The 26,077-nt window shown below is 44.9% G+C and overlaps 2 protein-coding genes and 1 long non-coding RNA gene across 5 annotated transcripts in view; 1 reads left to right on the top strand and 2 right to left on the bottom strand.

The window, feature by feature from the left end:
* The window catches only part of TXNDC11 (thioredoxin domain containing 11), a 64,675-nt gene extending 62,136 nt beyond the window's left edge, over nucleotides 1–2,539 (bottom strand). The window contains exon 1 of one of the 2 annotated variants that reach the window (XM_032145269.2): nucleotides 2,156–2,539. In XM_032145269.2, coding sequence (XP_032001160.1) covers nucleotides 2,156–2,409 — 254 coding nt within the window. In that variant the 5' untranslated portion in view covers nucleotides 2,410–2,539. The remainder of the gene's footprint in view (nucleotides 1–2,155) is intronic. The other variant, XM_032145268.2, reaches the window with a different exon arrangement.
* Nucleotides 1,800–25,467, top strand: LOC131382377 (uncharacterized). The gene is made up of 3 exons (XR_009211801.1): nucleotides 1,800–1,881; nucleotides 20,519–20,763; nucleotides 25,328–25,467. It is a non-coding gene; the product is annotated as an uncharacterized LOC131382377 (long non-coding RNA).
* Nucleotides 10,901–26,077, bottom strand: part of ZC3H7A (zinc finger CCCH-type containing 7A) — a 45,849-nt gene continuing 30,672 nt past the window's right edge. For both annotated transcript variants that reach the window (XM_032145267.2, XM_058434055.1), the window contains exons 14-23: nucleotides 25,390–25,586; nucleotides 24,959–25,059; nucleotides 23,426–23,607; nucleotides 22,625–22,701; nucleotides 21,856–21,989; nucleotides 21,349–21,454; nucleotides 18,412–18,520; nucleotides 16,531–16,664; nucleotides 12,976–13,139; nucleotides 10,901–11,814 (exon numbers count right to left, since the gene is read on the bottom strand). In XM_032145267.2, coding sequence (XP_032001158.1) covers nucleotides 11,625–11,814; nucleotides 12,976–13,139; nucleotides 16,531–16,664; nucleotides 18,412–18,520; nucleotides 21,349–21,454; nucleotides 21,856–21,989; nucleotides 22,625–22,701; nucleotides 23,426–23,607; nucleotides 24,959–25,059; nucleotides 25,390–25,586 — 1,394 coding nt within the window. In that variant the 3' untranslated portion in view covers nucleotides 10,901–11,624. The remainder of the gene's footprint in view (nucleotides 11,815–12,975; nucleotides 13,140–16,530; nucleotides 16,665–18,411; nucleotides 18,521–21,348; nucleotides 21,455–21,855; nucleotides 21,990–22,624; nucleotides 22,702–23,425; nucleotides 23,608–24,958; nucleotides 25,060–25,389; nucleotides 25,587–26,077) is intronic.

Genomic DNA, 26,077 nt, shown 5'->3' with positions numbered 1-26,077 from the left:
TGTCAAATTTGCCAGTGACACAGAAAGAAGATGAAGCAGCAGCCATTTACTGGTTCACTCTCCTTGCCTGAAGCAAGAAAGGATCTCATTCTGCCTACTCTAGTAACTGGATTTACTCTCTTCCTTCCTTCTGAATCTCAAAGGACTTCCGTATCAATTAAGCCCTGCTGTCTCAGAACAAACATTAACCATTATTTCTATACTTTAACAAACCGATGTAAATAAACTCCACACCCCTGGAGGGGGGAACCTCTCTTCCTAATTTGAACCTAAATGTCACCTCGCAACACTCTACCTTGTAAAATACTTTGCACATAGTCCTTGTGGGAGACAAGAATAAAGTACAAGGTTAAGAATCTAGGAGGTCCTGACAGCAAAGGATTCAAATTCCAGCTCAGCCACTTAACACATAGGTGTGATTTGGGGCAGGTTCTGAAATATCACCAAGGCTGGACTCCTTCATCTGTGCACTGGGAAAGATAACAGTATATTCAAACTTTAATGGGGATTGTAAGATTTAAATGACACCCATACTAGGCTCTCAATTATGTACTAAATGAATAAATGCATACATGGAAACAGTGGTTCCCAAGCAGGCAATTTTGCTCCCAGCGGACATCTAACAATGTCTGAAGCCATTGTAGGTTGTTAGATCTTGTGGGGTGTGCTACTGGTATCTAGTGGGTAGAGGCCGGGGATGCTGCTAAAAGTCCTACAGTGGTCAGGGCAGCCCCCACAACACAGAACTATCTGACCCAAAATATCAACAGTGCCAAGACTGAGAAACCCTGCTGACAGTACCTGGCCTATGGAAAATGCTCACTGAAAGTTATTATAATTTATCTTTCCACTAAAATCCCCAATCTTTTGACACCTCTTTGACAACTGGCCACATATCGTGCTAAACTCAAAAATGTTCCGAGGTGAAATCACAGATATCATAGTAGCAATACAGATCTTATAAATTGGAATCCCAAAAGACTCACTGTGGATTTGGGAGACCAGAAGTACACCTGAAACATACAGCAAATTTTGTATGTGTGTACATTCCTGAAAAGACACACATGAGCTTTCATTTTCCTACTCCCTACACCCCAGCCTACTGTCAGGCCTTTTTATCAATTCCAGGGAAACACCAAGCTTGTCCAGCCTCAGAACCTCTGCATTTGCTGTTCGCTCTACCTTGGAGACGCTCCCCCGGGATCTTCCCAGCGCTGGTCCCTTCTCCTTTTTGTATAAGCTTCAAATGTCACTTCCTTAGGAAGTCTTTCCTCACCGCCATCGTTTCTATGCCCTGCATAGCACTGAAGCTTTAAAAAATTATATTACATTTACTTCTTCACCGTCCCATCCACTCAAGGGAGCAAAAAGTTCACCCGGACGAGTGTCCGGCACATAGTAGGTGCAGATAAATAATCGTTAGATCAGGCCGGGTGCGGGGGCTCTCGCCTGTAATCCCAGCACTTTGGGAGGCCGAGACGGGTGGATCACGTGAGGTCAGGAGTTCGAGACCAGCCTGGCCAACGTGGTGAAACCCCGTCTCTACTAAAAATACAAAAATTAGCCAGGCGTGGTGGCGCGCGCCTGTAATCCGAGCTACTCGGGAGGCTGAGGCAGAAGAACCCCTTGAACCCGGGAGGCGGAGGTTGCAGTGAGCCGAGATCGCGCCACTGCACTCCTGCCTGGGACACAAAGCGTGACTCCGTCTCAAAATAAAAGTAATCGTTAGATCAATAAGTGCGGGAATTCTAAAAAGGGTCTGGAACTCTCGGACGGTTGTGGATCACTACACCGGAAGCTTAAGGGGAATGAAATCGGTGAGAAATGAGGGTCCTACAGCCCGGGCCGAAGTGACAGGTCCACCCCTAGTGACTCCAACAGGTGAGAAGCACCCCCGACCCGCCTCCCTCGGCACTAAAGCGGGACGATGGGGCGGCAGGGCTCCACCCGGAAGCGTCGCCATAATGTCCGCGGGCGGGCCAGGACGAAGGGAAGGTGGGCAGCCGTGGCAGCAGGTTCCGGGAGGGGTCAGCCGTCCCGGGCAAGGTCAGGCCCGACTTCCCCGGCTGAGGCCGCTGCGACCCCGCCCTGCAGGCTCCAGGCGGCAGAGCAGGGGGAGCGCCGTACCGGGGCCCCGGGGTCCGGGCCGCCTCACCTGCAGGTGAACTTGAGGGCGAGGAGCAGCGCGCAGGCGAGCGCCACGGCCCCGCAGAGCAGCTCCGGCCGCTGGCGCGCCATGAGGGAAGCGCCACGCAGCCCGCGACGGAGCCGGCCCGCCGAGGACGCTGTGGCCGGGGCCGGGCTCGGGCTGAGACAGTCGGAGCCCGCGGGGCCGCCGCCGCCCCCTCCCTCGTCCTCGGCGTCCTCGCTGCTGCTGCTGCCGCCGCCGCGGCCTCCGCATTCCGACATTACATGCTCCCAGTCGCCGGCTTTATACCGCCGCCGCCGCCGCCTCGGGCCCGAAGGCCGGGCCCGGCCCGTTGCTCCCCAATCCCGCAGCTCGCCGCACCCGCTAACCCGGACGCTCCACGTCAGCCGCGCCGCCGCCGCGGGGTCCGCCCCACCTCACACCCCGGAGCACGCAGCTCCGCCCACCGCTCGTGGAGTCTGGGCGGGCACCGACACCGCCCAAACTCCCGCCCACAACGGGCCAGGCCCTGCACATAATGCGCGGAAGCCTGCCCACCCCGCAGCCCAGCCTTGGTCACAGTGGCCACGACCCCGCTCACGGAGTCTGCGCAGGCGCCGTCGCGGGGGCGTGGAGAAGGTGCTTCCTTGGGATAAGGCCCGCGGGGGACGCTTGGAACCTTGACGCCGCTGTGGTCTCCTCTCGCCGCGCTGGGTTTTAGGAGCCGTAACGACAACAACAATCGTGTCCACCATTCTCACTACAGGCCCCGAAGCACGTAGGTGCCGTTTTTCATCCCCACTTAAGGACAAAAAAAAAAAAAACACGGCCGGGCGCGGTGGCTCAAGCCTGTAATCCCAGCACTTTGGGAGGCCAAGGCGGGCAGATTACATGAGACCAGGAGTTCAAGACCAGCCTGGCCAACTTGGTGAAACCTCGTCTCTACTGAAAGTACAAGTATATTAGCCGGGCGTGGTGGCGGGCGCCTGTAATCTCAGCTGCTTGGGAGGCTGAGGCAGAGAATTGCTTGAACCCGGGAGGCGGAGGTTGCAGTGAGTGGAGATGGCGTCACTGCACTCCAGTCTGGGCGAGAGAGACTCGGTCTCAAAAAAAAAAAAAAAAAGACTTGTCCTCCAACGTCAATAACTACAAACTAGACAAATAAAACTTGAAGGGCATTAAGGCAATATGGCGTTATGCCACAAACAAAAGGCACAGCTAATGGCTAGTTGAGACGCCACCTCTGCCACAGGTCAGCTATGTAACCCAGGTGGAAATCTCATCACTTCCTGTCTGGTTCTGCTTTTGTGGATGTAGAATGGGGCGATCAATGGCTGTCTTGCTCGCTTGGCCAGACATTTAATGTGTCAACCACCCAGTCCCAACATGTTGAGTTCATGTACACCGACCATTTTGCTACTTGTTTTCTATATGTCACTTTTTTTTTTTGGTTGTTTTTTGGTAGAGGATCTTGTGTCATCCAGGCTGGAGTGCAATGGCGCAGTCATAGCTCACTGCAGCCTTGACAACCCCAGCTCAAGCGATCCACCCCCTCAGCCTCCCAAGTAGTAGGCAACACAGATGTGTGCGACTACGCCCAGCTAATTTTTTGTATTTTTAGTAGAGACGGGGTTTCACCGTGTTAGCCAGGATGATCTCGATCTCCTGACCTCGTGATCCACTCGCCTCGGCCTCCCAAAGTGCTGGGATTACAGGCGTGAGCCACCGCGCCCGGCCCACCTGTCACGTTTTTGTTTCTTCTTTACTGCCTTCTTTTGTAGAAAGTAGCTATTTTCTTGTATAATATTAATTCCTTTATTTTTAACTTGTCCCTCATCCCTGTTTTGTGTTATTACCCTTATTATCTATGTTACAAACCCAACCATACAGTGTTAATCTTGTTTTTTTGTTGTTGTTTTTTTTTTTTTGAGACGGAGTCTCGCTCTGTCGCCCAGGCTGGAGTGCAGTGGCGCAATCTCGGCTCACTGCAAGCTGCGCCGCCCGGGTTCACGCCATTCTCCTGCCTCAGCCTTTCCGAGTAGCTGGGACTACAGGCGCCTGCCATCACGCCTGGCTAATTTTTTGTATTTTTTAGTAGAGACGGGGTTTCACTGTGTTAGCCAGGATGGCCTCGATCTCCTGACCTCGTGATCCGCCCGCCTCGGCCTCCCAAAGTGCTGGGATTACAAGCGTGAGCCACCGCGCCCGGCCAATCTTGTTTTAAATAAGAGAAAAAATATATAGTTAGAGTTTTTTTAATCTTCTAATTTGCCATTTATGCTTCTATTGATTCCTTTGTGTAGATCAGAGTTACCCAATTTATTGCTAAAGAAAATAAATATGGTCAAAAGTCACCAGTGTCCTCATTCATTGTAGCTTGCTGGAACAGAATTTACTACACTTCCATGAGACATCTGACATTTGCACAGGGCTTCATAAGGTCCAAAGTACTTTTGTTGTCTGTGGTTTAATCTCACAAAACCCACAGTCCTTTGTGAGCAAATGCAAGGCAGTGTCCTACTGACTAGAAAACCACCCTGTATTAATAAAAGAATGCCTCCTTTCCTCTTCACTTTCTGAGCAACTGGGGCCCTACTCTGGCAGCAGAACGTTCTCTTTTTTATTTTTTGTAGAAATGGGATCTCACTGTGTCGCGCAGGCTGGTCTTGAACTCCTGGCCTCAAGTGATCCTCCCGCTCTGGACTCCCAGAGTCCTGGGATCACAAGTCTGAGCCACTGCAGCTGGCCCAGAACGTTCTTCTGAAACAATTATAAATTTGTTTCAAAGGCCGGGCGTGGTGGCTCACGCTTGTAATCCCAGCACTTTGGGAGGCTGAGGCGGGCGGATCACAAGGTCAGGAGATCGAGACCACGGTGAAACCCCGTCTCTACTAAAAATACAAAAAAAAAAATTAGCTGGGCGTGTTGGCGGGCGCCTGAGCTACTTGGAGAGGCTGAGGCAGGAGAATGGCGTGAACCCGGGAGGTGGAGCTTGCAGTGAGCCGTGATTGCGCCACTGCGCTCCAGCCTGGGCGACAGAGCGAGACTCTGTCTCAAAAAAATAAATAAATAAAATAAAATAAAATAAAATAAAAATAAATTTGTTTCAAAATACACTAGGCCTTTGGGGTCAGGCTATGCTGCTTTTCAAAGGTTAGGTCAGCCCTAACTTGTCCACACCAACTTGTATCTGAGCTTTCCGTAGCCACTCTTTTTTTTTTTTTTTGAGATGAAGTCTCCCTCTGTCACCCAGGCTGGAGTGCAGTGGCACCATGTCGGCTCACTGCAACCTCCGTCTCCTGGATTCAAGCAATTCTCCTGCCTCAGCCTCCCAAGTAGCTGGGATTACAGGTGCCCACCACCACGCCTGGCTAATTTTTATATTTTTAGTAGAGACAGGGTTTCACCATGTTGGCCAGGCTGGTCTCAAACTCCTGACCTCAGGTGATCCACCCACCTCGGCCTCCCAAAGTGCTGGGATTACAGGCATGAGCCACCACGCCCAGCCTCGTGGCCACTTTTTATACCAAGATCAAGTTGCTGGGGATTTGAGGAGGGAATGGGGCAGAGGAATATATATGTGTCATGTGCTGTGACAGTGGTCCCAGAAAATTATGATACTGTTTTTATTGTACCTTTTCTTTTCTTTGACTGAGTCTCACTCTGTCACCCAGGCTGGAGTGCAGTGGCACCATCTCAGCTCACTACAACCTCCACCTCCTAGGTTCAAACAATTCTCATGCCTCTGCCTCCCAAGTAGTTGGGATTACCGGTGTGTGCCACCATGTCTGGCTAATTTTTGTATTTTTTGTAGTGATGGGGTTTTCCCATGGTGGCCAGGCTGGTCTCGAACTCCTGACCTCAAGTGATCTGCCTGCCTCAGCCTCCCAAAGTGTTGGGATTAAAGGCGAAAGCCACCAGGCCCAGCCCACTATACTTTTTCTACGTTTGGGTAAATTTAGATACACAAATACCACTGTGTTACAGTTGCCTAAGATATTTAGTATAGTAACATGCTGTACTGGTTTGTAGCCTAGGAGCAATAGGCTATACCATATACTATATAGCAATAGCCTAGGCATGTAGTAGGCTATCCTGTCTAGGTTTGTGGGAGTGTACGCTACGGATGTTCACACAACACTCGTATCACCTAACAATGTATTTCTCAGAACGTGTCGCTGTGATGCATGGCCATGTATTTCCTCAATATTAATCCTTCCTTGCAGCCAGAGAGAACTAATAATGCTTATTAATTTTGATTTTTTTTTTTTTTCTGAGATGGAGTCTTGCTCTGTCGCCCAGGCTGGAGTGCAGTGGTGCAACCTCAGCTCACTGCAACCTCTGCCTCCCAGGTTCAAAAGATTCTCCTGCCTCAGTCTCCCAAGTAGCTGGGACTACAGGCGTACACCACCATGCCCAGCTAATTTTTGTATTTTTTTTCTTGAGACGGAGTTTCACTCTTGTTGCCCAGGCTGTAGTGCAATGGCACAACCTCGGCTCACCGCAACCTCCGCCTCCTGGGTTCTAGCGATTCTCCTGCCTCAGCCTCCCGAGTAGCTGGGATTATAGGCACACGCCACCACACCTGGCTAATTTTGTATTTTTAGTAGAGACGGGGTTTCTCCATGTTGGTCAGGCTGGTCTCAAACTCCCAACCTCAGGTGATCCGCCCACCTCAGCCTCCCAAAGTGATGGGATTACAGGCGTGAGCCACCACACCCAGCCTAATTTTTGTGTTTTTAGTAGAGATGGGGTTTCACCATGTTGGCAGTGCTTATTAATTTTGAAAGCTTCCAAGCCTTTACTTACAAAACAGGACATGCCCAACAACACAAGACAGCAGATTATGCAGAAGAAAAGGGCAGGGCCCTTGGCCTGGGTGTTTGTGTTCTTGGAGACTTTGTATCATCACGACAGAATAGGCTTTCTAGAAATGGGCATTCATCCCTTGCATCAGAAAAAGCAGTGTGTATTCTCATCTCCCCAGGCCAGCTAAAGAGTGTTTGAGGCATCAGGCACGGTGGTTCTCACCTGTAATCCCAGCACTTTGGGAGGCTAAGGTGAGAGGATTGCTTAAGTCCAGGAGTTGGAGATCAGCCTGGGCAACATAGTGAGATGTCAACTCTACAAAAAATAAAATACAAAAAACATTAGCTGGGCATGGTGGTGCATGCCTGTAGTCCTAGCTACTTGGAGGGCTTAGGCAGGAGGATCACTTGAGCCCAGAAGGTTGAGGCTACAGTGATACAGTGAGCTAAGGTTGTGCCACTGTACTCCAGCCTGGGGGACAGAGCAAGACGCTGTCTCTAAAAAAAACAAAAACAAAAGAATATTTGAAATCTGCCCCAACTGCTCTCCTTCAGTTTCCCAATTGGTGCAGGTCCCTGGAACTAAATCAAAACAAAGGTTGGGGGCTCTATGCAAACAGTCCTCACAGGATAGGAAGCACCAGGAAGGGTGAGTGATGGAGAGGGGTGGGCACCTCTGGGCAGCAGCCCCCCTGCCCAGGACACCTCAGTCACAGGGTGGGAGCACTGTGCAGAGAAGGGGTCCCTGAGGGTAGGAAAGACTCACCTGCAGCCTCCACACCTTCAGGGCAGATGCGACAGCTCACTACAGCCAAACAAAACTGAGGTCACAACTCTTGTAGAGCACTGTTGATATTCACAATAGCCAAAAAGCAGAAACAACCCAAATGTCCATCAACCGATGAATGGATTTTTTAAAAATGTGGTCCATCCATACAGTGGAGTATTATGTGGCTATAAAAAGTAATGAAGTACTACCGGACACGGTGGGTCACGCCTGTAATCCCAGCACTTTGGGAGGCCGAGGCAGGTGGATCACCTGAGGTCAGGAGTTCAAGACCAGCCTGGCCAACATGTTGAAACCGCCGTCTCTACTAAAAATAGAAAAAAGATTAGCTAGGCGTGGTGGTGTACGCCTGTAATCCCAGCTACTCGGGAGGCTGAGACAGGAGAATTGCTTGAACCCAGGATACAGAGGTTGCAGTGAGCCAAGATTGCGCCACTGCACTTCAGCCTGGGTGACGAGCGAAACTCCATCTTAAAAAAAAAAAAAAAAAGTAATGAAGTACTGATACACGCCATGACACAGGTGAGCATTGGAGAATTATGCTGAAGAAAGAAGCCAGTCGTAAAAGGCCACATATTCTATTATTCCATTTATACGAAATGTCTAGGACAGGAGAATCCCTGGAGACAGAAGGCGGGTTAATGGATGTCCACAGCTTGAGAGGCAGGACGAGTGTGTAGATTCTGAGAGTGATGGCTAAGGCGTGTGGGCTTTAGGTAATGAAAATATTCTAAAATTGATTGTGGTGACTATAACACAACATTGTGAATATGCTAAACACCACTGAATCATATGCTTACAAATGGTGAGTTTGTTAACTGACTTGTATCTCAATCATTTTTTAAACATTAAAAAAAATCAGATAACATGCCTAAGTTGACACACTAGTTATTACTCTCCTCTACTAATAAAATGGGATTGGAGTTTGCTTGTTCACTTTTTTTTTTCCCTTTCCTTTTATCACCCTCCCTGCCACCCCCCTCCCTGCGCAGCATGTTCTTCTCCAAAGCTGCTGCAGTAAACCCAGCACTTGTAGGATGGGGGTGTGATCTCACCAGAGTAATTAACATTGACTTCCTAATGCTGAGACCAAGGCTGTGTGGCAGGCAGGGTTCTTAGCTGCAAACCAGAGCATGAAACTGGCTGAGTTAGCAGAAATGGAATTTACCAAAAAGATGGTTCAGAGCTTAGAGAATTGCTGAGAAGGTGGAAAGCTGAAGCACAGAAAATGCAGGGAGAGTTTGGAAAAAAAATCTCAACACTCATATGATCGTCAAAGGTTGTTTTTAGCCTAGATTCCAAAGGGTAAAGCAACTGGCTTTTTAATCATTAAACAGGCTGGGTGCAGTGGCTCACACCTGAAATCCTAGCACTTTGGGAGGCTGAGGTGGGGTAATCAATTGAGACCAGGAACTCGAGACCTACCTGGTGAAGCCCCCATCTCTACCACAAATACAAAAATTAACCAGCCATAGTGGTGTGTGCCTGTAGTCCTGGCTACTGGGGAGACTGAGGTGGGAGGATCGCTTGAGCCCGATAGGTGAAGGTTGCAGTGAGCCAAGGTCGTGACACTGCACTCCAGCGTGGGCTACAGAGTGAGACACTGCCTGATCTCAGTAACCTCCATCTCCCAGGTTCAAGCGATTCTCCTGCCTCAGCCTCCCAAGTAACTGGGATTACAGGCACCCGCCGCCACGCCCAGCGAATTTTTGTATTTTTAGTAGAGACGGGGTTTCACCATGTTGACCAGGCTAGTCTTGAACTCCTGACCTTAAGTGATCCTCCTGTCTTGGCCTCCCAAAATGTGGGATTACAGGTGTGAGCCATTGTGCCTGGCCCACAGACAACTTTTTATTATCTATTCTCCCTGGAAAAAGAGGATATAAGGAGTTTGGGAGAAAGTACCTGGAAGGAAAAAATGTAAAGAACCATCATCAGACTAGGGAAACTCAGCAGAATAACATTACCATTTCATTCTGCAGAAAACATCACCCTAACACACGATTATTTTTGCAGTTAAGATGCACTCCTGAAGCCAGGAGCGGTGGCTCAATGTAGTCCCAGCTACTCGGGAGGCAGGAGAATGGCGTGAACCTGGGAGGCGGAGCTGGCAGTGAGTCGAGATCGTGCCACTGCACTCCAGCCTGGGTGACAGAGCGAGACTCCATCTCAAAAAAAAAACAAAAAGAAAAAAACAAAAAAGATACACCCCTGGGTCGGGCGCAGTAGCTCACGCCTGTAATCCCAGCACTTTGGGAGGCCGAGGCGGGCAGATCAGGAGGTCAGGAGATCGAGACCATCCTGCCTAACGTGGTGAAACCGTCTCTACTAAAAATACAAAAAAGAAAAAAAAAATTATCCGGGTGTGGTGGTGGGCACCTGTAGTTGCAGCTACTCGGGAGGCTGAGGCAGGAGAATGGCGTGAACCCGGGAGGCGGAGCTTGCAGTGAGCCGAGATGGTGCCGTTGCACTTCAGCCTGGGCAACAGAGCGAGACTCTGTCTAAAAAATAAAATAAATAAATAAATAAATAAATAAATAAAAAGATGCACTCCTGATGCCCCTTGTTCAGTGACTGGCCTCCACTGCCCCCTGACACATGGAGGGAACCAGACTCTACCAGTATTTTTAAAGAGTCACAGATGGTATCCCATGTCACTCCATTTCTCTCACTCCTTGCAGCCATGCCCTCCCCTCCGTTGGTCGCCTCACACAGAAAAAAGACCCTTTTCTGTTTCCCCATATCCCACACACTCAACGTTGCCGTGAGGAAGTGACTTTGCTTAAGGGTTTAAAGGCTTGCTACATCACAGCCCAGAAGATCCTGACTTTAAAGTCTCCGAGCCCTATCAAAGGTGTTATGCCAAACAGCCGTCTTGGTGGTATTCCACAGCCCAAGTCTTACCAGCTGACCATTTTTTCTCCCTGCTCATGTAGCTCATTTGAATGAAACACAGGAGCCCCAGGAAGGGCTACCTAGAAGAGCCGATCAGTAAGAGTCCCGGAGCCCAAATTCGGAGGAGAGGAGGACGAAGTCAAAAGCTGCTTTCATGTCCCAATTTGCATTCTGTCAGTCACTGCCTAAATGAAAATGTTTTTGAAAACACCAACTTGATTTTTGTATCCAGTTTCAATAATTCTTTGTGGGAAAGGACCACAGGAAAAAATGAAAGGCATCTATATATAAAATCTTTATTACAGGCAGTATTGGTCCATACACTAACACAATACCAACAGTACAGGTTTAATCTTTCAAAATCATCATTTAAACAGCAAAAGACCAAGAAATAAAATTTGAGTCAATTAATTATTTTTCAAAATATTCTCAATGCACATTATCCTTAATTCCCTTATTATAGTGAAACATACAAATACAGAAAAATACCCCATTTAACAAATACTAGTGTTAAATGGTTATTTGGCTTAAAATCTGAGTTAAGAAAATCCTTTTTAGCAACCTACATACAGATAAGTAGCAAACTTTATTATATTAAACAAATTCATTCTGCTAAAACATGTAAAGAATTTCATCCATCATGTATTCTGATCCCAGTACAAGTGTTTATTCTCTTACCGTCATGATTCTTATATGAAGGACCAACTCAAAGAGTTGTCCTAGATATAACCTTATCCTCTTCCCCAACACACTTCATCCAAAAGTCTGTTCAACAGATGGCAACCAGGTAGCAGTCACTTCACCATCTGATGCCAATGGTTCCGTGAGAGCATGGCCAGGCCTGTGAAACAGCCCATTTTCCTACCTACTGTGGGTTGCTGCTCAGGAGGAACGATATACGCCAATACAAGCAGAAAATCTGCAGCTCCTCTCCTATGTGCCTTAGAACACTTTCAATTTTTCTGGTCAATGCTCTGATTAGGTATCATACATAAAAGCCAGCATATTAGTTTAAATCTTTAAACAAAAAACTATATTTTCCAAAGTCATTATCATTTGGGCCAATTAAGTGATCTTTTCGTGCTTTGTTGAGCTTCATCTTTAGGGCATCTCTTCTTTCTTCCCATTCATGAAGTTCGGCGTTTCCGTGTGCAAATTTACAGCTGTTCCCTTCTGGGCAGGTGCCATTCATATACCTGTGAGGACAAGTCAGCTGCTCAGTGTCCACAAGTTGTTTCTAAAAATCGTGTCATGATTCTTGAAACTGTATACTTCACTAGCTTTATGATTTGCATACAACTTTTAGTTAGGAATCTCACGCCTAGCAAGGTAAATAGTTTATAGCCATGACATCTACAATAGAAAAATCAGTACTTTATTTAAACATACTCTATGAAAAGTACTGACTGATAGGAGAAAAAAGACTAGAGTCGTTCCTGATGTAGTAGAAAGAAATCAGAGGTGGCATCAAGGAAAAAATGTCTTCAATAGTTTTAAGGATCACATGGATCTAAATTAGGGAATTAAATATTAACAGTGATTTAATAAAATGAGCAATTCAGAATTACTTAGTTTTTCACTGAAAAAAAAAGATTTTTTTTTTTTTTTTGAGACAGAGTCTCATTCTGTTTGTTGCCCAGGCTGCAGTGCAGTGGCACAACCTTGGCTCACTACAACCTCCGCCTCCTGGGTTCAAGTGATTGTCCTACCTCAGCCTCCTGAGTAGCTGGGACTACAGGCACCTGCCACCATGCCCAGCTAATTTTTGTAGTTTTAGTAGAGACAGGGTTTCACCATGTTGGCCAGGCTGGTCTCGAACTCCTGGCCTCAAGTGACCCAACGCCTCAGCCTCCCAAAGTGCTGGGATTACAGGCGTGAGCCACCATGCCCAGCCACATTGAAAAATTTTCTAAGAAAACTTAAACAAAGGAGTGATACATACTAACATCTTCCTTTGATCTAAGTTCTAGATTTTAAATATAACGTAAAAGCCATTTCAAATCTGATGAACATTTACTGTGAACAAAGGTTATGGCAAAGGGTTTGAGAATCACAGCCTGAATGCAAAGGTCATTTGGGCAAATTGGAATGAACATGCTTCTCTATTCAATTATCCTAAGACATTTCAAATTAGTATTGGAAGACTATTAAATCTTTTCACATAACCTAAGAAGAGTGAAAGGAATGGTTTGATGAGCAATGAAACACTTTGAGCCAAAACCCAAGAATTCTTCAGGGTCTGTCAGAGCACAGCAACCTTAGAACTTTAACACCCAGGTATTCCGTGTCAGCTGCCATGTCCATGAAAATTTGAGATCAGCAATTCTGACATGGAAAAATTGTAGAAACCTACATACCTATCACAAATACTGAAATAGCCTGTTGGGAAGCGGTGCTGCCAGCAGTACTGGTCATCTTCAGTGTGGAAAACCTTCTCTTTGTGCTTCTCGGAGGAGATGTGGCCTTGCCACTGCTTCTCACTGTTGCAGTTTTTCCCACACATCCAGCAGTGAAAGTCCACCTAATGTGCAGCAAAGACACATGTCTCATCAGTCACCTGATCTAAGATCCAGACTCAATTCCAGGGAGCCCAGGCTGGTGGGAGAGCCAGGCAAGACATGAAACTCAGGTTAGAAATAGGGACAAGGAAAGGACCACAGCATGGGGAAGCAAGCCAGCACTCAGGACACAGAGAAGAAGGGTGACAAATGCTGGCAGCTGTCCAGGAAATCTCCGGTAAAGAGGCAATAGGAGCTAGTATGCAAACAAGGATGTTTGCTGGGAGAACAAGAGGCAGGTGCAAACGAGGATTCAGGGAAGAATTAATACCGTGAGGAAAAGCAGAGAGGATGGGAAAGACCAGGACATGCCAACTCCAAAAGGACGAGCAGCAGCTCCATTCAGTGTATGTGAACTGAGCCCCTGCTGTGGCATCAGGAATGTAAAGACACTGCCCCGTCGGGAACAGACCTATACAAAAGGAACTGTTATGAGGGGATTTAAGTGCTACAACTGATGCAAACTGTAAGTGTTGGATAGTATTTCCCAAATGTCCTGGCCAATAATTTTCTGCAACACTGGATAAAAACAGATTTGAACTCATTCATTGTGGGGTATAAATGAAGACTTTTTATTACTTTATTTTTTTAGAGACATGGTCTCGCTATCATCCAGGCTAGAGTACGGTGGTGCGATCATAGCTTACTGCAGCCTTGAACTCCTGGGCTCAAGTGATCCTCCCACCGCAGCCTCCTGAGTGGCTAGGATTACAGGTGCAAGCCACCACACCCAGCTCTAAGACTCTTTATTATGAAACACCCCGGTAGGCCTTATTTATTTATTTGTTTATTTTTGAGACAGAGTCTCACTCTGTCGCCTAGGCTGGAGTGGAGTGATGCGATCTTGGCTCACTGCAACCTCCATCTCCCAGGTTTAAGCTATTCTCCTGCCTCAGCCTCCTAAGTAGCTGGGATTACAGGCACCTGCCACCATGCCCAGCTAATTGTTTGCATTTTTAGTGGAGAAGGGGTTTCACCAAGTTGGCCAGGCTGGTCTCGAACTCCTAACCTCAGCTGATCCACCCACCTCGGCCTCCCAAACTGCTGGGATTACAGGCATGAACCACCATGCCTGGCCCCAGGTAAGCCTTATGATCCAGCAAGTAAAGGTGACCTGCTCTAGAAACACCAAGGAGCAGCTGGGCGCAGTGGCTCACGCCTATAATTACAGCACTTTGGGAGGCCGAGGCAGGAGGAGTGCTTGAGCACAGGAGTTTGAGACTAGCGTGGGCAACATGGCAAAATCCCCATCTCTACAAAAAATACAAAAATTAGCCGGGCGTGGTGGCAAGCACCTGCAGTCCTAGCTACTCAGGAGGCTGAGGCCGGAGGATCACCTGAGTCCAGGAGGTAGTGGCTGCAGTGAGCCGTAACTGTGCCACTGTACTCCGGCCTGGATGACAGAGTGAGACCCTGTCTCAAAAAAAAAAAAAAAAAAAAAGGAAGAAAAAAATATATAATAAAATAAACACCAAGGAGCACTTAAGTAAAGGTAGCAAGGGAATCAGTGTGACAAAGGTAAACATTCACAGGGCATGTCACAAGCAGAGAGACGCTGGGCAAGGCCAGGCCACACACAAGGCCTGCAATGGGCAGTGAAACTGGATCTGACTGAATCGAGAGAGACGGAGGTGCCAAAAAACAAGAAATAAGGGCAGTAACACATATGCTTAGGTAAACTTTCAAAACCACATCAAGCGGAACTATAGATTATTTAAGAATAAATGTAGCTGGGCACAGTGGCTCATGCCTGTAATCCCAGCACTTTGGGAGGCTGAGGCGGGCAGATCACTCGACTTTGGGAGTTTGAGACCAGCCTGACCAACATGGTGAAACTCCGTCTGTACTAAAAATACAAAAATGAACCGTATGTGGTGGCCGGCGCCTGTAGTCCCAGCTACACGGGAGGCTGAGGCAGGAGAATTGCTTGAACCTAGCAGGCAGAGGTTGCAGTGAGCCAAGATCACGCCACTGCACTCCCGCCTGGGTGACAGAGCGAGACTCTGTCTCACAAAAAAAAAAAAAAAAAAGAATCAATGTGTTAGCCGGGCACAGTGGCTCATGCCTGTAATCCCACAGCTTTGGAAGGCCGAGGCGGGTGGATCACAAGCTCAGGAGTTTGAGACCAGCCTGGCCAACATGGTGAAACCCCGTCTCTACTAAAAATACAAAAAATTAGCCGGGCGTGGTGGCAGGCACCTGTAATCCCTTGCTACTTGGAAGGCTGAGGCAGGAGAATTGCTTGAACCTGAGAGGCAGAGGTTGCAGTGAGCCAAGACTACCGCATTGTACTCCAGCCTGGGCAACAGAGTAAGACTCCATCTCAAAAAAAAAAAAAAAAAAAAAGAATAAATGTGTCATCCATAGGTAAACATGGCCTGGAAAAATACACACTGGATCTGTTCCCCTGGGAAGGGGAACATATGGGGTTCCAACTTTATCTGTAGCATTTTATTTATTTTACAGCAGGAACTACAACGAATTGTTAATATCAGTTAACTTGCGATGGTGGGCTCAAGATATTTGTTATATTATCCTCTTCACTTCTTTGAAATTTTTTAAAGAAAACCAAAACAGTTAACAGACCACTGGTAACTTAACGTCCCCAAGAACCATAGAGGGAGAGGCCAGACTGCAGGCGGTAAGCAGGGAATGCAAGGTCCAGTGGGGTAGATAGCCCACATTCCTGAGCCACCTGCTGGGGCCTTCCACTAGGGAAGAGTCACAGACTCCTCATACTTCACTAATCCATCAGGACGACCCCACTTGGAGACATAAATAATTTGCCCAGGGTGCCAGGCAAGTAAGGAGAGAAACCAGGACTTGGACTTAACGATTCTCTAGCTCCAAAGTCAGAAGGATTGAAGAAAGGATTTTTTCACATGAGGAGACTTAAGCTAGTGGCAGGAAACCACTAGAGAAGATGAACACACAGAACAGAGAAGGGCAGGCAGTGAGTGAGGGAGCCGGGTTTTGGAGAAGTTGGGAAAGAAAAGAAAGGCCGGGCATGGTGGCTCACGCTTGTAATTCCAACACTTTGGGAGGCTGAGGCAGGCAGATCACGAGGTCAGGAGATTGAGACCATCCTGGCCAACATGGTGAAACTCCGTCTCTATTAAAAATACAAAAATTAGCTGGGCGTGGTGGTGCGAGCCTATAATCCCAGCTACTTGGGAGGCTGAGGCAAGAGAATCGCTTGAACCAGGGAGGCGGAGGTTGCAGTGAGCCGAAATTGCACCACTGCACTCCAGCCTGGAGACAGAGCGAGACTCCATCTCAAGAAAAAAGAAAAAGGAAAAGAAAGGCTCCATCAATGGCTCGGCAAAGAGAGGGTAAATGACCCATGGTACTCACTGTAACTTCAGCATAATCTGTTGGCATGTGAATTTGTTTTCCATTTTCCTTGTTTGACTGACTGGCTACATCTTCACTTTTTTCATTTTTTTGACTCTTGAGCCATAGTTCGTAAAATTGCTCCATATCTTGTACTAAAGAAAAATGAATTACTTTCAGCAGCAGCAACTCAACACCATTTAAATACACGCAACTGTGTGCATGTATTTAATGTTTTTATCAGTCAGCATACATTTCAAAAGAAACTCAAGGGGGCTGAAGGAGACTATTATATTAGACATGGAGAGATCACCCAGTTCAAGTAGCAGGTAAACCCTCATGCATAAGAACTACTTTCAGGATTGTTAGATGGCAAATATTAGTTCTCAGGATTAATTAACCCCTCCCTGCATTTGCACGAGACTTTGGGGATGTTTAAAACTCAGAAACCATTTTAAACAGTATTGTCACAAAAGCCTCACCACTGCCTCTGTCGCCCTACGTTCCACACTCGGTGTCAGAGCTAGAACCACACAAGGCTACTTACGTGGCTTGGGGGACTTGGAGCTGATACACTCCTCACTGTTTACTGAGAAAGATGAGAAACATACTACTACTGGACCAAGATTCTGACCCTGATGGGAGTCCATCAGTCAAGCCACAGTCCCAGAGGGCAGATATGCTGGGCTGCAACTGACAAGACAACCATGACCAAGTCCTGGGCAGTGGCTGCCAGTTGCTTCCTATGGTAAGAACAGGTGTATTCTGCATTATTGCCAAGTGCTAAAGCCGAGGTTTCTCAACGTCCATGCGGCTGGCATTCTGGCTAGAGAATTCTTTGCTGGGGGCGTGCCCTGTCCTTTACGGGATGGTGAGCAGCATCCCTGGCCTCTACCCACTAGATGCCTGAGCAACTTCTGCCAGTCATGACAATGAAAATATCTCCAGACATTGCCAAATGTCCCCAGGGAAGGAGAGTGGCAAAATTTGTTCCCAGTTGAGAACCACTGTGCTAAAAACTCTGGTAATGAGGATCTAGCCAAAACTTGGCTTTGTTGTCTGCCTAATGATTTCTAACAATGTATCATCAGGCAAAGATTAGAGATAAACTAGAAATTCTTCTTCCTTAAGACCAGTGGTGGGAGGAGTCATTGCAAAAGCCTGGTATGCAAGGGCATCTTCAGTCAGGCCAGACTGCATGGCCTCACTCCCAGCAAGACAGCTAGACGGAATCTCCTCCACACGCCACTGACGATCTATGTGGTTGAAACATAGCAGGCGACAGTCAAATCTGGTTGGGTCTTATAATCCAGAGACTGCAGTCAGTATACCTTTCATCAGTTTACTTAAGATTAAAGAATAATGATCCTTGCAGTAAAACATTTTATGGTCACAAGTGAAAGGTTGTCTGCGGCTCCTCTCAAAGGCTCCCACAATAAACTTGGAATTTGACCAAAATCAACATTCTTTCCTTGGACCTCTGATTCTGAGCCTGTTTGATTAGTAATGCCTCCCTGAAGAAACCCCCAATTCTAACCTGGTTAATTCAGAGGGCAAACTATTTCCAATAAGAGCAGATGATCTGATTTAAACAGTCAAGAGAGTACTGAACTTCCCCAGGCCATTTTTTAGGAATACATCTATTACAAGTAAGGATGCAGACCCATATATTTATATCCAAATCTGACCTAACCAAACACAGATCAGATGCCACATTCCACCCCACTGAGGCTGTGCCCACATTTTCCAGGCATCATCACCAACAGAGCTACTGATGAAACAGGGGGCAACTGTTTAGAATGCAAACTGCTTTCTGTGTTCACAGGAAGCTGGCATATTTATAGAGAGGAAAGGAACTTTCAGGCAACCTAGCTCAAGGACACAGCTAAAAGATTAACTTACTCCCATTCTCCTTCATGTAAGTCCAAACTTCTCTTTCCTCAGGACTATGAGCAAAGGAACAGTTTCCAACATATTGACATTTTTTCCCAGAAGCAATATGGTTGCACAGCTGTATAAAAAAATAGGAATATGATTAAGACAAAGTACACCTAGTAAAACTGCCTAATTTTTACATTTAAGCAAAAGAAGCATTATTATCCATGCTAATACTTAGTAATCAAATTCTAAAATACGATTAATTTGACTCTGTTCAAATTAACTATATGCTCTAAATATATGAAATGATATTAAGGTTTCTATCTCAAATTTTTTCAAAAGAAAATGTCCAAAACAGAGTAAAGCATGGAACATTTTCTTACAAGGAAATGTCTACAAACTCACTCACTCACAACATTTAATCTCCACAGTGAACATCCCTGGCCCTCTCAGTCTGACAGCTCCTGTTTCCCCTGCCCAACACTAATGATTCCTCCACATCAGCACTTGAAAGCAGTAAAGAAACTGCAGGCTACTCCAAAGGGTACTGAACAGTGCCCAAAACATTTCAGAAATTTAACTTACTTATAACCAGTACTGGAAGCTAACCTCGGCCATAATTCACTACATATGCATTATCAGAAGACAATTATCACACTAGCCATACCATGGAGTTACATAGCTTTCAAATAATACCTCTTCAGGTTATTTGTATTTTTATTTAACAAAGTAAATACAGTGATACTGGTAGGAAAATAAAGTGATCGTGATCAGCAGAACACAGACTTCCCTAAGAATCATGAGCCAGGAACCAAGAAAACCTCCGTCACTGAGAACGCATTCTTGAATACCATCAACCTACTTGTCTGTATGAGGTATAAATCCTAGTACAACTAATTATTAGCTTTTCTTAGTTTGTGCTTCAACAGGAGCTGGCCCTACATTATTTAGCTTACATGACATTAAATGCTTAGCATCTGTGACGTTTTTCAGAGTTTTGGATCAGCCCCCTTAACACTGTACATTTCTTCCCTTGGACCAATGTCAGTGACCCACCCTTAAAGTCTTCTGCATAAAGTCAGTACTGGATAAAATAGTCATATTCTTTCCCTGGTCAAACCCCAATAAGTACTTAGTCATATTACTAGGGAAACATTTACCATAGTCTTTCAAAGCTCAACGATAAGGAGCAGGAAGAAGAGCAGGTAAAGGAGAAGGCCGGGTACTGTGCCAGGTGTTTACATAACACCATCGCACATAATTATTCCCAATTACAGGTGAGCAAACTGAGGCTGAATAACTTGACTGGGGCCTTTCTGGCATACTTTGAAGCCCACTGTCTTTAAGCCTCACCACTCTCTCTACATACACACACACAGTATAATTTCTTCTTTAAGAAAAAAGGTCCTAGGCTGGGCACGGTGGCTCACGCCTGTAATCCCAACACTTTGGGAGGCCGAGGCGGTGGGTCACTTGAGGTCAAGAGTTCGAGACAAGCCTGGCCAACATGGTGAAGCCTCATGTCTACTAAAAAAAAATACAAAAATTAGCTGAGCGTGGTGGCACACGCCTGTAATCCCAGCTACTCGGGAGGCTGAGGCAGAGGAATTGCTTGAACCGAGGAGGTGGAGGTTGCGGTGAGTGGAGATCGCAACATTGCATTCCAGCCTAGGTGACAGAGCAAGAAAAAATGCAAAAAGAAAAAAGAAAAAAAGGAAAAAAGTCCCTTAGCAATACCTAGTATGGCAGGGGGAAAAAAAGAGGAAATGAGCTACTGTAATGTTGCACAGTACTACACCATGTTCGAAATTAAAGAATAACCAATACTCTAAGCAGCTGCCTCAGGAACCAGGGTTGTTCTCAGTTGTACTCATTTTAACAAAGTACTTGATATACATATTATCTCCATCATTCTTTAAACCACAAGAAATCAAGGTTCCAAATAAACCTCTTTCCCCCTCCTACATAACCCATTAATAAAATCTGAGTCTAAAACCACTTTAGGATAAAACACAAACCTACCAACGCCTCGAAAAGACTGGCTGTGTTACTTGTGTAAGTTTTACAGAACTGCAAGGTACTGTAAAGCGGTGAAAAATACATCTACCTCTTCTTCAACTCTTTCTTGCAGTTCAGAGAGAGGCCTCATTTACAAGGGGACTCTACAGTCCATCTGCCCTGCTTCTCTGGGCAAAAGGTTCCCTCCATATTTCCTCCATCCGGTAGAGAGCTTACTATGTGTAGATGCTCCAAGAGTCCCTGTCTGCTAACACACGTGTGAAGTGCCTCTAGATGCTCTCCAGACCCTCTCTCTCGTGAAGAAGAAAGTCCAGGACAACTCAAGTGGTTTGCTCGGACAGTCATCTTCAAGATCAGGTAAGGTGCTACAGTGTACCAAGATGAAATGTGGCACTGTGTGAATGAAATACTATCCTAACTTTAAGTTAGCCTACTATTTTCTAATTTTTGAAGAACATGTTCCTCTAACATTGAACATTTTTCTTTGTGTTACTTTTAGAAAGTTTTATAAAGTTAGGTGTCTTATAGCTATGTATCCCTTGCTGCAGTGAAAGAGACAAGGCATGATAAAAACAAACTCATCAACAGCATTCATAATACTGAAAACCTTAGGTTTGGTATCGCAATTAAATAAAATTTGCTCTCATTCCCTCCCCAAAGTAATTCATCTAAAAATAAGTTAAATTATCCCCATAACTTTTCCCCAGATCCACATCTATTTACTTTTTCCAAGTAACTCATAAAATTCCAATCAATATGAAAACTGCTATGGAACCATACATATACTAAAGGGGAAGGAAAACCAAAGAGGAACAATTTAAATAGCATTATTACTGACGAACAGTATTTAAAGGGCTTGAGTTTCAATCTGAATTACTACTATTTTCTAATGATTTGAAATGCCTAATTTAAAAAAAAGTGGCTTAAAAATTACGTATGTACATCAAACTGTAAAGGCATTTGTTTCTTTGTGGGGAGAGGACGGATGTTCATCCACTTCTTACGTTCAATAGACATCACTCTCATCGCACGCCGGTCTTTGGTCCACCTAAGAAAAATGGAGTTCAGAAAAAAACAAAGACACACGAGCAAAAGACATAACACAAAGGGCGAGGCACAAAGTTTGTACCTGAGGAACCAGAGAATTTTTTTCTCAATGCTTCTAAAAGAAATACCTTATGATTCTACATTGTCACTTCCTATTGTCATTTACAAACATTCCCTACAAACTCTAAACAAAGAATTGATAAAATACAGGAAAAAAACACTACTTTTGAATTCTTATCTACTAGGTCCTAAAAATCTCTTCTCTTGTGTTTGTAATTATCCTAAGTTATCTATTTTTCTCTCCTCTCTTCAAAGCCTTAAACTTTTTTCTTATGTGTATGATTTTACACCTATGAAACAGAAAATTACAAAATAGAAATTGTTTCCACACACAATACTTACGAATGCCTTGCTTTTGCACTACAATATTTTCTGTTTTTGTCTGGTTCAATGACTTGACCGTTTCTCAGACACTGGGCGCACACAAACTTTATCTTCATATTAAGAAATCCAGGCATTATTTGATTACCAAGTACCTTAAACAATTAAAAGATTCCTTTTAATTTTTTTTTTTTTACAGAAAACCAGTTTTCTGATGACAAAATACTAAATCAACATGCATTTTTTTCACAATAGTAAACAATTTCCCATTTTTATCTGGCTTGATGACTTGACCATTATATCTGATAACTAAATCTCCAATTCTTCCCCCAAATGTAAGAGAATATCATAAAAGTAGATTATAGATGCCAAACTTTAATTTATGAAACTCATCTTTGAAACTGATGACTAGAATTGTTTCATTTGGGTCAGGGGTGTTGAGGAGAGAGCAGTGGAAAAACGAGACATGCCAGGTGGAAAGCTAAACTATAAAAATAATCTAACCCACTTACTCCAAGAATCCATAAAGCCTAGAACTCCAGTTGTTTTGTCAATTAAATGAAATAAGAAAACAGTGTCCTACACTCTTGGCAGGCATTGTGCGCTGCATAATTTTTTTATGGTGGTCAACTAAAATGCAAATTGTTTTTTCACATAAGAATGACTCACCTGAATGAACATTAAGAAAGTAACTGGACTGTAAATGTTAACTGCATCCACCAACAACCAACATCTATTAGGCAATTCCAGAAAGGACACCAAATGCAGAAAGTACACAAGAGAAAAATACCTGCGCTCCAGGTACATTTGCTTCCAAATTCTGCCAATATCGTTTAGATTCTTGAGCAATAGCATCATGTGAGATACCTGGGGAATGTACAAGCCTTCCTTTAAATTATATCTATACGAACAACAGCCCACCAATCTGGGTGCAGTCAGACGTGGAGAACCTTCAGCTTCCAAAGTATTCTCATACATCCTAATCCATCAGCAAGGATGAATACCACGTTACTTTTTTGAAATGGAATATACACAAATACAGCTTTTTGTGCCTTCTGAGGAATCTTTCCTCCCAACAATTCCAGGTATCAACTCGTATCAATAATTAATGACATGAGAACCACTCAGAATAGGCAACTCTAAAAATCAAAAGTTTAAAGCTCTGGACAAAATCAATAGCGTCGCCACATCTGGTTGATGGAGAAGGGGGGGTCTCCAAATTCCCTTTTGTTTTTTTTTTTGAGACAGTCTCGCATTATCACCCAGACTGGAGTGTAGTGTTGTGATCTTGGCCCACTGCAACCTCTGCCTCCCAGGTTTAAGCAATTCTCATGCCTCAGCCTCCCAAGTAGCTGGGATTACAGGCGCCCGCCACCACGCCAGATTAATTTTTGTATTTTTTGTAGATATGGGGATTTCACCGTACTGGCCAGACTGGTCTTGAAATCCTGACCTCAAGTGATCCATCTGCCTCAGCCTCCCAAAATAGTGGGATTACAGGCATGAGCCACCATGCCAGGCCCAAATTACTGTTTCATTAAACCCTGTCTGCTTTTGAGGAGACATACTTCTCAGTTGCACACAAACCTACCTGTTTCATTTTGCATTATCCAGACTTTCAGTTCCACAAGACTATGGGCATAAAAGCACTCATCTTCCCTTAAACAGCCATACCGAACCTCATGTCGACATAAATCAAGCTGACACTGACCATGAAAGGAACGTATTTTGGAGTATTTTACTGTTGTCTCTCGCAAAATGTGGACAAGGCACCTAAGATGAAAACAGTGACATTTTAATATTGTTCTGCCACAGATTTTTCAAATATATATATATAATCTACACTGACAAAACATTTTAAATTTTTTTTTTTTTTTTTGAGACAGAGTCTCGCTCTGTCACCCAGGCTGCAGTGCAGTGGCGCGATCTCAGCTCACTGCAAGCTCCGCCTCCCAGGTTCACACCATTCTCCTGCCTCAGCCTCCTGAGTAGCTGGGACTACAGACGCCCGCCAACACGCCCGGCTAATTTTTTTTTGTATTTTTAGTAGAGATGGGGTTTCACCGTGTTAGCCAGGATGGTCTCGATCTCTTGACCTCGTGATCTGCCTGCCTCGGCCTCCCAAAGTGCTGGGATTACAGGCGTGAGCCACCACGCCCGGCCCCACATTTTAAATTTTTATCAGAAAAAAAAAAAAAAAATCATAAGGGCCAGGCACAGTGGCTCACACCTGTAATCCCAGCACTTTGGGAGGCCGAGGCGAGGGGATCACCTGAGGTAGAGTTTGAAACCAGCCTGGCCCACATGTTGAAACCCTGTCGCTACTAAAAATACAAAAAATTGGCCAGGCGTGATGGCTCACTCCTGTAATCCCAGCACTTTGGGAGGCCAAGGCGGGTGGATCACTTGAGGTCAGGAGTTCGAGACCAGCCCAGCCAACATGGTAAAACCCTGTCACTACTAAAAACACAAAAATTAGCTGGTGTGGTGGCACATGACTGTAATCCCAGCTACTCGGGAGGCTGAGGCAGGAGAATCGCTTGAACCCAGGAGGCAGAGGTTGCAGTGAGCTGAAACCGCGCCACTGCACCCCAGCGTGGGAACAGAACAAGACTTCTTCTCAAAAAAATAAATAAATAAATACAAAAAATTAGCCGGGCCTGGTGGTGGGTGTCTATAATCCCAGCTACTCGAGAGGCTGAGGCAGGAGAATTGCTTGAATCTGGGAGGCAGAACTTGCAGTGAGGCAAGATCATGCCACTGCACTTTAGCCTGGGTGACAGAGCAAGACTCTGTCTCAAAAAAACAAACAAAAAAACCAAATCACTACATGCAATTGTTGAATTAATTGGGGGGAGTACTTATAATTTAAGTCATAAAATACCTAAATCCGTGTCATGAGAAACTATACATCAATAATGCTTTTCTGTTTTACATAATATATTTAATTATTCACTTCCCAGCCAAATCTACTAAAAGACATTTTAAAATTTCATCATTATTCTTCAAAATAACAACAAATGGTGAAAGGGCAATGCCTGGACAGACACTACTACTAGTTTTTATTCAGATCTAGAAAAAGAATCTATTTTGTCATTACAGAAATTAGAAACTATCAACATACTTATTGTCTTCAAACTCATGCTTTGTAACCGGGTGAGAGCAAGCAGTAGAATTATCTTTATTTCTTTTACTTATCATTCTAGGCTTATGATCAAAACATTTCTGGAATAGAGAGAGAAAGATTATCAAAAAAAAATACAAAATGTAAATTTTGTACCCAGAATATTGCCCTAGTTTCAATATCATTACAAAATTAATACTCAATATGAAGTTTTAATATTCTTTTTGGTAACAGTAGTAGCTAATTTACTGAATGAATGTTTTATCACATGGTAGGACCAGAGGAATATTTTATTCATAAATATGATATTATTTATCATATAAATAAATGAATATTCATTTACTGAGTGAATATTTTATCACATGGCAGGACAATACCACTGGGCTTGCAAATTCAACTTTACAGTGGAAAATAAGTTTTGGAGAATGCACCTCACAAAGGAATATAAATTCTCCAAGATGCTCCTGGAGAAGTTTGAACACAGTAAGATTAATCTTTCCATTGCCACCAAAGAAAGCCTCGCGGCTGAATGCTCCTTTCCGCTCCAGTGTCCACACATCTATCTCCTCTTGGCAATAAGCAAACGTGCAGTGGCCTGAATATCTACATTCCTCCTCAGCAGCAACATCTAGAAAGACAGGGAATGGAAAGACATTGAAAACATGGCAATTGGCCTGTACTCTCAGCTACTTGGGAAGCTGAGGTGGGAGGATCCCTTGAGCCCAGGAGTTCGAGGCTGCGGTGAGCAATGATCTTGCCACTGCACTCCAGTCGGGCAACAGAGCAAGTCCCAGTGTCAAAATAGACCAAAAAAATGATGGTAATTGTTTCCTTAAAGCCAATAAATATAAATAACATTTAGGGCATCATTTGAACTTGTCTAACAATTCATGGACAGCCTCAAACAATGATATGCATATTATCTGGGGATGGATGGTATCAACTCTAAAAAAAGAAAAGTACCACAAGACTTAATTATTTTTATTACAGACTGTGAGAAGAGCCTTGATACTCTCATGGACTACACCTCAACTGAAAAAAAAAATCATTTAGGGACATTCTAAGCTCATTCACACAAACTTGTTTGACAAACATGAAAATATCAAGTTCTCTCAAAAG

Source organism: Hylobates moloch, unplaced genomic scaffold (genome assembly GCF_009828535.3).
Source record: "Hylobates moloch isolate HMO894 unplaced genomic scaffold, HMol_V3 SCAFFOLD_23, whole genome shotgun sequence".
NCBI classification, from domain to species: Eukaryota; Metazoa; Chordata; class Mammalia; order Primates; family Hylobatidae; genus Hylobates; species Hylobates moloch.
Note: the sequence above shows the minus strand (reverse complement) of the source record. Positions and strands in the feature narration are given on the sequence as shown.